The 12,238-nt window shown below is 39.8% G+C and overlaps 1 protein-coding gene across 1 annotated transcript in view; it reads left to right on the forward strand.

Moving 5' to 3' along the window:
- Positions 1-12,238, forward strand: part of LOC5564093 (cubilin homolog) — a 55,114-nt gene that overhangs the window by 18,801 nt on the left and 24,075 nt on the right. The window contains exons 5-9 of the mRNA XM_021842746.1: positions 4,681-5,076; positions 5,138-6,728; positions 6,787-8,184; positions 8,248-8,591; positions 8,651-9,011. Coding sequence (XP_021698438.1) covers positions 4,681-5,076; positions 5,138-6,728; positions 6,787-8,184; positions 8,248-8,591; positions 8,651-9,011 — 4,090 coding nt within the window. The remainder of the gene's footprint in view (positions 1-4,680; positions 5,077-5,137; positions 6,729-6,786; positions 8,185-8,247; positions 8,592-8,650; positions 9,012-12,238) is intronic.

Here is a 12,238-nt window from a genome sequence, read left to right on the forward strand (position 1 = left end):
TAATTTATCACCTATATGATTTCACATTTTGCGTTTACACAGTGTATTCTGTGCTTTCTTGCCTTGGGCGACTCTCAATAGATACCAATCTGTTTTTTTCGCTGCTGGTCTTTTTCGTGCTGAGATTGCAAAAAGTTTAATCCTACCTAGTTTGGATAGAAGCTACGGTTAGGATAGCTCAGATCAATCTTCAGCATAAAAATGGTACAGCTCAAGTGGCGCTAGTTCAAGAACCTTTCGTAAGGGGTACTTTTATCTAGTTAACCTTGTGGTCCCAGTTTTTGCTACTTTCAGCAAACTTGAAATGGCAAACTCGCGCTCCATGCCCGCGTGTGTGTGCTCGTTAATAACGCAATCGTTGATACACTCATTTCTGAGTTAACTACCAGAGATGTATGTGCTATCACAATCGATGTTTCTGTTGGTGGCCTTAATAGGAAATACCGTAAAACGGGGTAACTTTGATAATGCGGGTAACTTTGATAGTGCGAGACCCCCAACATACCAAACGAAATAACGAAGTTTCTGTCAATTAGTTAAGAAAAACGAATGCAAAAGTAAAGAGTATTAATATGACACTTCATGTCAAAGCTGTTTTCGTTGAAATAAAGTGCATTTGAGAATTTTTATGCAAATATTAAAAATTTACAAGATTTTAGCATTTTTGCAACGCTTACAAACAATCTGTTCTACGACCACTATTTGATGGAGTCATAATGAGTTCGTCACTTACCCATGATAGCCTAGTTATAGTAAAACATGAATTCGGTCTCAAATCTCTTAGCGAAACCCATTTTTACAAACTGGGACCATTTTTGTAATCTAAGTCAGAAATTTCCATATAACGTTAAACGCCTAGAGGTATGCAACGCCCTATAAATGTTCCGTAATTCATTCAATCTTGTTCGATTTATACTCTATTATCAAAGTTACCCCAAAACAGAAAACCGACTTTCGATTATATGAAAAATAATATATCTATTCAGAATAAACCTTTTGGCAATCTATCAAGTGCAATCGATAGCTAGGATGTCAGTACTTGTTTTTAAAATATAAATTGTAATTCTTTGAAACAGCATGCATAAATATTGAAGTTTTCTTCAAAAAAAACTATCAAAGTTACCCCGTTTTACGGTACGGCTATTGTTTGGTATATTTACCACATGATGAACCATCCCCAACGGGTGATTTCAAATGAGTTATCGTACACTGCGTAACAAAAGGCCTTCCGCTGATTGTGGGCAGTGATGCCATGCTCATCACATCATCTGGTTCAGCTCAGATATCAATTCGAAAGGCTTCAGCCTGATGGAATACTTAAGTAGTACAGATCTTGGATTACTTAACATAGGTAATCGCCCAACCTTCATGGTATCTACTAGAGAAGAAGTGTTAGGCATAAAGCTCTGCTCGAATAGAATCAGTCACGAATTGACGAATTGGCTTGTATCAGATGAGGAATCATTATCTGATCATCGCTACATCTTTGTTGAACACTCAAATTTAATTGCGCAGACTTTGCGTTTTAGAAATCCCCGATCAACAAACTGGGAATTCTATATTGAATTGGTTGCGACCAAATTTCATGAATATTCTCCGTCCATTTAAAATCCAAGTGATTTGGATGATGCCGTTGATACTACAACATCCTACATTATGGAAGCTTTTGAAGAAGCATGTCCTCTGTGGTCTTTGAAGACTCTACAAGAGGGACCCCATGGTGGAATTCCGATCTGACTAAACTCAGGAAACAATGTAGAAGGAGTTGGAACCGCCGCCGTTCAGCTGGATCAGAGTCGTTCAAGTCGGCTCGCAAGGCTTACAAGAAGGCTCTTCGTTCTGCTGAACGATATGGCTGTAAAAACCTTTGTGCAAATGTTTCCAGTTTGAGTGAAGTCAGTCGGCTGAAGAACATCCTTGCAAAAACTAAGGATTTCCAAGTGAACCAAATTTGCTTACCTAATGGAGGTTTTACTTCTTCTGATGAAGAAGTTTTAGAATGTTTATTCAACACACACTTCCCCGGCTATGTGTGGGCATACCATCTACGGAAGAACCAAATGTCTTTTCATTTAGTTACGAGTCTCTGGCCTCGGCTCGCAGTATCGTATCTACTGAATCGATTCAATGGGCACTTAATAGTTTTGCTCCTTTCAAATCTCCAGGAGCGGATGGGATTTATCCTGCTCTGCTCCAAAAGGAATTCGAGTTTATCAAACATGTTTTGAAAAACCTACTTGTAAGCAGTTTTGCTTCCGGGTATATTCCCAGATCCTGGCGTGATATTACTGTAAAGTTTATCCCGAAAGGAGGACGTGCGTCGTATGAAGAAGCGAAGAGTTTTAAACCAATCAGTCTGACCTTTTTTTCTGAAATGTCTGGAACGCATTATCGATCATTACATCCGTCATGTTTATTTGGCAAACATGCCTTTTTATGTGAATCAACATGCTTATCAATCTGGAAATTCCACTGTGATTCTTTTACGCAAAGTTGTATACGATATCGAGAAAGCATTCGCTCAGTTGCTTGGATGTTTTCTTGAATATTGAGGGTGCCTTTGATAACGTGTCTTTCGATGCCATATTGGAAGTCACACGAAACCATGGGCTACCTCCAATGATTACCAATTGGATTCATCCATAGCTCAAAAACCAACACCTCTTCTCGAAATTGCGTCAAGCAGCGATTCGAAATTTGAATGTTTGCGGATACCCCCAAGGAGGAGTCTTGCCACCACTATTATGGAATCTCGTAGCAGATACGCTTTTGAGGCAACTCAATAAAAGTGGTTTTCCAACTTATGGATTTGCCGACGACTATCTAGCTTTGATAGTTGGTATGTGCATAAGCACCCTATTCGACCTGATGCAAAGTGCTCTTCAGGTAGTCGAGAGTTGGTGTCGCCAATATGGCCTTTCGGTTAACCCGAGTAAAACATCTATTGTTCTTTTTACGGTAAGACGAAACCACAATGGAATTCGACATTTACGTCTTTTTGGCACTGAGATTAATGTCAGGTAAAGTATGTCGGAGTCGTTCTAGATTCCAAACTTTCTTGGACACTTCACATTGATGTCAGAGTCAAAAAAGCTTGCATGGCCTTCGGTCAATGCCGACGAACCTTTGGTAAAACTTGGGAAATGGATTTACACAACAGTTGTTCGACCAATTTTGGCATATGGATGTCTTGTGTGGTGACAAAAGGGCCAAGTGAGAACAATCCAATCAAAATTGGACCATCTCCAAAGGATATGCTTGATGGCGATGTCTGGTGCGTTCTCTACAACTCCCACAGCAGTGGTCGGGGTCCTTTTCAACGTTGCGCCACTACACATTCATCTTAAACAAGAAACATTTTCTTGCCTATATCGTTTATGAGTACTGAATCTACTAGAGAAAAATCCAGTGAATCGTAGATCTACACACACTTCGTTGTTTCCACTTTTGGTGAATTGGGACAAAATGGTCCTTGCTCCAAGTGGTCTCACAATTGCTTGTAACTTTGCTTACAGGACATTTACCACACAATTCCTTTCACGGGAGGAATGGACGTCTGGCTATTTGGAAAGAAGTATATCAAACAATATAGTTTTGAATCATGAAGGTTGAGCTGGTGCAGGTGTATATTCTCGTAAGCTAAGGCTGAATCAGTTCACTCACTTAGTAGAAACCGCACCGTCTTTCAGGCGGAAATATTTGCTCTTATGTGTGGGGTGTAAAGGTAAAGTTATATACTTCTGTTCAGATAGTCAGGCTGCTATAAAAGCTCTTGCTTCGGTCAACTCAAGGTCGAAGCTTGTTATCGCATGTAGAACTCAAATTGAGGAACTGAATTCAGTCAACTCTGTAAACCTTGTATGGGTACCTGTCCATTCTTCCATCGCTGGAAATGAATTGGCTGATGAGCTAGCTCGCGATGGAGCATCGCATGACTTCATTGACCCTGAGCCGGCTATTTCAATTTCGAAGTGCTGGGTGAAGCTTCAGATAAACTCTTGGGCGGCAACTCAGCAAAAGCAATATTGGAATAGTTTGGAGTGGTGTCTTTAAACAAAATTGTGCATTACTGAGTAGCGAAGTATTTAACAAATCTGTCAAAGTAGGTCGTATCTCTCATCGGGTAGATGATGAAATAGGCTCAAATATGGCGATGGCACAAATCTCCCAACTAGTGGGGAACGTGCCTTTGGAGCCGGCCTTCTGATACCTGATAATCTTTTCGTTCATATGAATCAATAAAACCAGAGACGGGCAAAAAACCGTTTCCCTACGCTTCCATTTTTCCATCGTTATAGCACGCTTCTTTTACGCCTGATACAAAGGCAGTCAACTAACAAAGATCAAGTCTGTTTGCCAAAAAATATCCCTACCCAAAAAAAATATCCAAAAAATATCCCGGTTGAACTGGCGTGGATGCAGGGGTACATCCGGTTTACTGTTGGCCTGATTTAAATTCCCTTCTTTCTCATCATTAGTGTGCCTTCTGACGTGGCAGGTGCCATTGTTGCTAAAACAATGAAGATCATCAGCACTTACACACTGAAGGTGTCTGTGCAGCTGATCAGACGATACTGGAATAGTGACCGCGGGCGGCCAATCAAGCTCAAACTCATATATTTACAGATTCTCAAACTAGATTTTATCTCCGAGTTTTACTAAATATTTTTTCATTTACAGAACGGAGGCACCTGCACTGCAAATGGAAATAACTACACCTGTGCTTGCCCGCCAGGTACTGCACTACCGAACTGTGCCAGGCTAATATCTCCATGCGCTATCAATCCCTGTCAACACGGAGGAACCTGTACGCCTTTCATCGATCGATACGTGTGCAGCTGTCCGCCAGGTTACACGGGAATGCGCTGCCAGAGTGTACAACGGTCTTGCGGAGGTGTTCTGGATTCCTTAACTGGTGACTTAACATACCCGGTTGGCAACGGTACTTACAATCATAATGCAAGATGTGCATGGTTAATATTGACCAATCACACCAAGGTGCTGAACGTTACGTTCACGAAGTTTAACTTGGAAAACCCTCTGCAGAATAGGGAATGCAAATACGATTGGCTTCAAGTAAGTAATGCTTTTAACTCGTTGGTATCTATCAATAAATTTTTTTGTTGGAACTCCTTAGATTCACGATGGAAAAACATCAGCTGCGCATAACATCGGTAGATTCTGTGGTAACACTTTACCGAAAGGAGGAAATATCATGTCTACCCATAACTTCTTGTATCTCTGGTTCCGATCGGATAACAGTACAGCTCATGATGGGTTTTCTTTGCATTGGGATAGCATTGATCCTATATGCGGCGGGGAGCTGTCAGTAAAAAGTCACGGAGTAATAGCGTCTCCTGGTTCACCCGGGAAATATCCACCTAATCGGGATTGCAAGTGGTATTTGAGTGCACCGGCTGGCAAACGATTACAGTTCCATTTCTTCACGATGCAGTTGGAAGCCCATGACTCATGCGAGTATGACTTTGTCCAAATCAGTGATGGTTTACAGGAAGAAGCGCCTGTGCTGAAGAAGTATTGCAATACCTCACATCCAGAACCGTTGGTCACACCAGGTAATGAAGCAACGGTGTATTTCCACTCTGATGAGGATGGCACTGATTCCGGGTTCCAGATAAGCTTTTCCGTCATCGAAGGTATTCCGGGATGTGGCGGTGTTTTCACAAAGACAGAAGGCGAAATCAGTTCGCCAAGGCGTTATGAGGATAACAAGTACCCAAATAATTTGATCTGTGAATATCTGATCAACCTTCCAGAGGGAAGCCGCATCAATGTTCAGTTCAACAGGTTCCAATTAGAGAGCAGCGAAACATGCAAATTCGACTACGTGGAAATGTTTGATGGGAGAACTGTGGATGATCCATCTCTTGGCAAGTATTGCGGAGAGCGTTCACCATTACCTTTCCGTACTAGTTCAAATAATTTGTTGATAAAATTCCATACGGATTGGTCACATTCACAAGGTGGTTTCTCGCTCAACTATAAGCTATTGTGTGGGGGAGTCTATACAGATCCGAGCGTCGAGATAACTAGCCCAGGGTATCCGAAAACGTATGGCCTGAATCAAAGATGTGACTACGTAATCCAAGCCCCGCTTGGAAAGGCAATCATGTTGGATTTCCAGGACTTTGATGTTGAGGGAAATTCTTATCCAAACTGTGATTTGGATTTCGTTGAGATATACGACGGTATTGAGGCTACTAACACTTCCTTCATAGGACGTTACTGTAGTGCTAAAATCCCCCCAACTGCCATTTCGTCATTGAATGCGATGTTGATGCGGTTTGTATCGGACGCTTCTATTGGAGGCAAAGGATTCCGGGCCAACTTCACGTTCATCAACGTGACTTGTGGAGGGGTGATTACTTCGGAGGACGTTACGATAAGGCCGCCGACATTGGCGGATCAGGAGAGCTACATACCGGATGCTGAATGTCGGTGGGTCATTGTTGCTCCTAAGACGCATGCCATCCAGTTGACGTGGAATAGTTTTGAGTTGGAGAAGAGTAGTAACTGTGTGTATGACTATGTGGAAATTTACGACAACTCGTCAGTCTCGAAGCCGCTTGTGGGAAGGTATTGTGGAATGACAAAACCACCAGCTCTGACAAGCTCAGGAAACATTGTTACGATTATTTTCAAGAGTGATAGCTCCAGTTCAAAGGATGGGTTCAGCTTGTCGTTTTTATTCCGGGATGTATCAAAGTGTAAGTTTTGAATTGATTAAATGTTTCTTTTTCATTTGATATTAGATCTTTTTTACAGTATGTGATGGAAATTTCTTCACGTCAACTGGCGTTATCAAATCGCCCAATTATCCCCAAGATTACCCGGCCAACAAGATATGTGAATGGGTGATCACAGTACCAATTGGTCAGCAAATTGAGCTGAATGTGAAAAATTTTACCATGGAGAAGCATACTGCATGTCGTTTTGACGGGTTAGAAATTCGTAACGGAGGAACATCCAGTGCACCATTGATAGGAAAGTTTTGCGGAACAGATGACTTCAACGGAACAATCTCTTTCAGCAACAGGATGTACTTGAAGTTTTATTCAGACGCGTCACGTAATTATGGAGGATTTTACATTGAGTGGGATGGTACATCTACAGGATGTGGTGGTGTGCTCACTTCACCAAGAGGATCGATAATATCTCCTAACTATCCCGAATCCTATGGTAACAACGCACAATGTGGTTGGCGAATAACAGTCAGTGCTGGATCTGCGATTCATATAGTATTCATAGACATCGACATGGAAAGTGTACCCAACTGTCGGTATGATCATCTGGAAGTATTCGATGGTCGAGATGTAGCTGGCAAAAGTTTGGGCAAATTCTGTACAGTCGACACCGATCCGATTCAACTCAACACCGAGGACAATCATGCTTTCATAAAAATGAGAAGTGATGACACTAATCAAGGCAGAGGCTTCCACCTGAAATACAACATTCTCTGCAAACGAAACATCACTGGATTCGGCGGAGTTATTGAGTCTCCCAATTTCCCTGAAAAATACCCGGGCGGGTCAGAGTGCCTTTGGACCATATCCGTTCCACTCGGAAATAAGATCGATATTGAATTCTCTCATTTTGAATTGGAAAATGGCATGATCTTCAACAGTGATAAGACTCACGTTTGTCATTTTGATTATTTAGAAATCAGTGAACCAGATGATGAGCAGAATGTTCCGAAAAAGTATTGCAATCATATGCCCGCCAAAATGACATCAAAAGGATCGACTGTCCAAATTGGTTTCAAGTCGGATACTAGCGGCGAGAGCTTTGGGTTCCGGCTTGAATGGCAACTGAATGGTTGCGGAGGTGCTCTGACAAGGCCTTTTGGATCGTTCAACACTCCAAATTACCCGAATGAGTATCCCATTAACACGCATTGTCTCTGGACAATTTCTGTGTCTCCAGGAAGTGTGATAGAACTGACGGTTTCTAATTTTAATATGGAATCATCGAGTAACTGCCGATACGATGGGCTATCGATTTCAAATAGCGAAGATTTCAGTCAAGTAATTAGTACCTTCTGTCACACTCAGAAAGAACCGGTCAAACTAACAAGTGCAGGCCACAAATTGTATGTTAAGTTTTTCAGTGACCAAACTTACACATATAAAGGTTTTACTGCATATTACAAAACTGTTGCAGCTAGTAAGTGTTTTAAGACTGAGTCACGTAAAACATAGTTTACTTACAAAGTTATTATCCTTACAGAATGCGGTGGACTCCTGACAGCTCATCAAGGGTTCTTGTATTCTCCCAACTATCCGAAAAACTATCCTGGCAATCAGTCCTGCGAATGGATAATTCAAACTGAACCAGCTTACACGCTGCAGTTCAACCTGGAGGACATCGGTATTGTGAAAAGCCCAAATTGTACGCAGGATTATCTGCAGGTGTATGATGGTATGGCTCGTGACGAAAAAAAGCTTCTCATGAAGGTTTGCGATAGTGAGACCAATGTTACGTCCGTGGTATCTCTAAGTAATAAACTGCTGGTCACATTCACATCCGATGCAGCATTCGAAGCGAAAGGTTTTAGAGCCAATTACTCGATTGTAAGTTATATTTTTTTTCTTGGCTTTATTCAGTAACTTACATTTATTTTTAATATCAGAACTGTGGAGGCAGATTGAACGTAACGCAAAACGGGATAATTTCCTTGGAAAACACGTTCCGAATCAAATCGGAAAATTGCACATGGATTTTGGTGGCAGATCAACCGATGAGACACATAACTCTACAAGTGATGCACATGAACATAGTTGAAGTGGAAGGTGCTTGTTTGGCCAATTTGACGGTGCACGATGGTGAAGACATTTATGCACCGATAAGGTATACCGGGTGTGGAAGTAAAACTCCATCGGCCATTGTTAGCAACGGATACGCTTTGACAGTGCACATTACATCGGAAGACTTCAATCTGTACAATTTGCTGGGGATGCAGTTTGTCGCGAGTTATTCTATTTTGGATAATGGTACGTATGATTGTTTTTTAACGATTAAGTCCGATGAGAAACTTGTGTGTTGAGTAGAGTTACTGTGCACGTGCTGTAGCCTTAAGCTGTGATTACACAGTGCGTGCAATGCTTAGTTGTTTAGTGGGAATTATTCTTTCGCCATAGATTGATAAATAATAACATTGGTGTCGGAAAGCAGACTTCAAAGATTTCTCCACGATTTGTTTCGAACATTTCTCCAGGGATTCTACCTGAAATTCCTCCAAGATAATCTCGACAGACATACAGCGTTTTTTCCAGGGAATTTTGCAGAGATTCCTTCAAGAAGAACTTTCATTTGCAGCCCGATTTATTCAGACCGGCTCAGATGTGGCTCCAGGAGTACGTTAAACAATTCCTCAAGGAATTCTATTAGGAGTTCCTCCTGGATTTCACCAAGAATTATTCCAATGGTTCTCTAGCGAGGAGGAGCTCCTGCAGGAATTAATCCATCGATTCCGCTATAGATTGCTCCGACAATATTTTTATTGAGATTCATCCAAGAATTTCTTCAGCAGCTGGTACAGAGATTCCCCCATAGATTTTTTCCAAGGATTTTTCAGATATCTCTAGTTTTTTTCTGGAGATTACTCGAAAGATTCCTCTTGAAAAATCTCTGTAGAGATTCTTGCAAAGTTGCCACAACACATTTCTCCAGCAATTCCTACAGCTTCTTAGGATTATAAAAGATATTTCTCTAGAAATTCCTCCAGGGCTACTTGCAGGGAGGTTCCTAGGTAGCACTCTCGAAATTACTCCATGAATAATTCCGTAGATTTCTTCATGAATTCATGCAGGGATTGTTCCAAACATTGTTCCAGAAATTTAAGCCAGGATTTCTCCAACGATTATGCAAGTAATTACTTAACGAATTTCTCAATATTTTTCTTCATGAATTGTCACAGAAGAATTACTCCAAGGATTATCGAGGTACCTATTCCTTTAGGGATTCACCCAGAAATCTTTCGAGAGAATTGTTCTGAATATCCATTATTCCGAGGATTTCTCCAAGAATTCCTCTAGAAATTCCTCCGGAGGTGTCCCCATGAATTCTTCCATTTATTGCATCAGAAATAACCTCAAGAATTTATCTAGGGATTTCTCCCAGATATTTGATATTTTTTAAAGATTTTTTGGAGACAAATCTGGATAATTTCCTAAAAAATACCTGGATGGACTCTTGAGGCAATTCCCGTCTAGAGGAACCTCTAGAAAATAGTACTCTCGAAATTACTCCATGAATAAATCCGTAGATTTCTTCATGAATTCATGCAGGGATTGTTCCAAGCATTGTTCCAGAAATTTATGCCAGGATTTCTCCAACGATTATGCAAGTAATTACTTAACGAATTTCTCAATATTTTTCTTCATGAATTGTCACAGAAGAATTACTCCAAGGATTATCGAGGTACCTATTCCTTTAGGGATTCACCCAGAAATCTTTCGAGAGAATTGTTCTGAATATCCATTTTTCCGAGGATTCCTCCAAGAATTCCTCTAGAAATTCCTCCGGAGGTTTCCCCATGAATTCTTCCATTTATTGCATCAGAAATAACCTCAAGAATTTATTTAGGGAATTCTCCTAGATATTTGATAATTTTTAAAGATTTTTTGGAGATAAATCTGGATTATTTCCTTAAAAAATACCTGGATGGACTCTTGAGGCAATTCCCGTCTAGAGGAACCTCTAGAAAAAATATTCGAATCACTGGAGTAATTTATGAAGAAACCTTTGGAGATATTCCTGAAGAAATCTCACGACTTCTTTAATGCATTAGGTTTAAAAAAGTTTTTAAAGTGTTTGGTGGAATAGATACTCTTGTGGTAAAGAATTTCAGAAAGAGTTTCCGCAATAATTGGTACTGAAATACTTGTAATTTTGATAATTTTTATTAGTAGCACTTGTCAAGTGTTGCTTTTCATTTATTTACAATCGAAACAATACAAGAGAATTTTGATAACTTATTTGTAAGGAACTAAACGAGTTTTTAAAAATAAATCTTCGAGCTGTTCAGTGCAATACCTATAAATAATACTCATATAATATACATAATACTAATAATCAAGGCCCTATTATTATAATATCTATATCTAACAATCTTTCTACAAACTGTTTGTAGGTGATTGATGAATTATTACCCCTTGGATTATGAAGTAGACTACAACAAAAGTATTCCACTTTCTAGCTAGAACTCTAAATTTCTTGAATGGTAAGGTACAACTTAGGGTACAACAGTCACCACGCGTAGGAGGGTATTCTAATAAAAAAGTTTTTACTACAATTTCGTAAAATAAAATAGGGGTAGGTGTTATTACATATTAGATATAGAAACACCACACTCTTAAAAATAAAGAAAATTATCGTGGATGAAATTCTCGTTATTACTGAATGACACATGATGTAAGCGGTGAAACGTGCCCTTGAAGATGTACGAAACAAAAATGTAATTTTGAATCTATGACATTTGATCGAACGACATTTAGTCGAATGACGTTTGGTCGAAAATGTTTAATTGCAACAGAAAGCATATGGACAGAACAAGTAGTTGTATCTAAATAGTATGGAAATAAGGTATAACATTTGATCCGATTATCTTCGAGATTAGCAGTTTGCCACTAATACACAAAGGGATTGAAGAATTCAAAAATCAACCATTTTACCTACAATCTATACGCAGTTAGCGATTTTTTTTTTAATTTCATGGACCTTATTTTACCAACATATTAATCAACCTCTTGCGTTTTTGATGTGTCATGCTGCTTTTCATCCAGGCTTGTTCTGCGAGTCGAGATAAGCTGATTTTAAGGCTCAAGAATCGATCATTCAATCATCAAAAATGAAAACCCAGTTTTTTGTTCAAACTTTAAGATATCCTCATGAAAATCTATCACTGCATTATAGATAGCAAGTTCAATGCTTTCGGCTTTGAGCAAAAAAACTGGTTTTGAAAATTTGTAAAACAATGATGGTTATTTTCCTCTTAAATGGAAGCAAGCCGACTTTCGTCACCTCAGTCAATTCGACTTCCCTTACCCGGTACATAGAATAAGCACAATTTTCTTGTTTAATTTTTTTTTATCAAACTACACCTCATCGTATATATTCAAAGAACCTACCAAATCGTATATATTCAAAGATTCTACCACATCGTGGATCTTTCCGAGAATTCCTCTAGAAATTCTTCCAGAAATTCCAACGTGAATTC

The sequence above is a fragment of the Aedes aegypti genome, chromosome 2, assembly GCF_002204515.2.
Source record: "Aedes aegypti strain LVP_AGWG chromosome 2, AaegL5.0 Primary Assembly, whole genome shotgun sequence".
In the NCBI taxonomy this organism is placed as follows: Eukaryota; Metazoa; Arthropoda; class Insecta; order Diptera; family Culicidae; genus Aedes; species Aedes aegypti.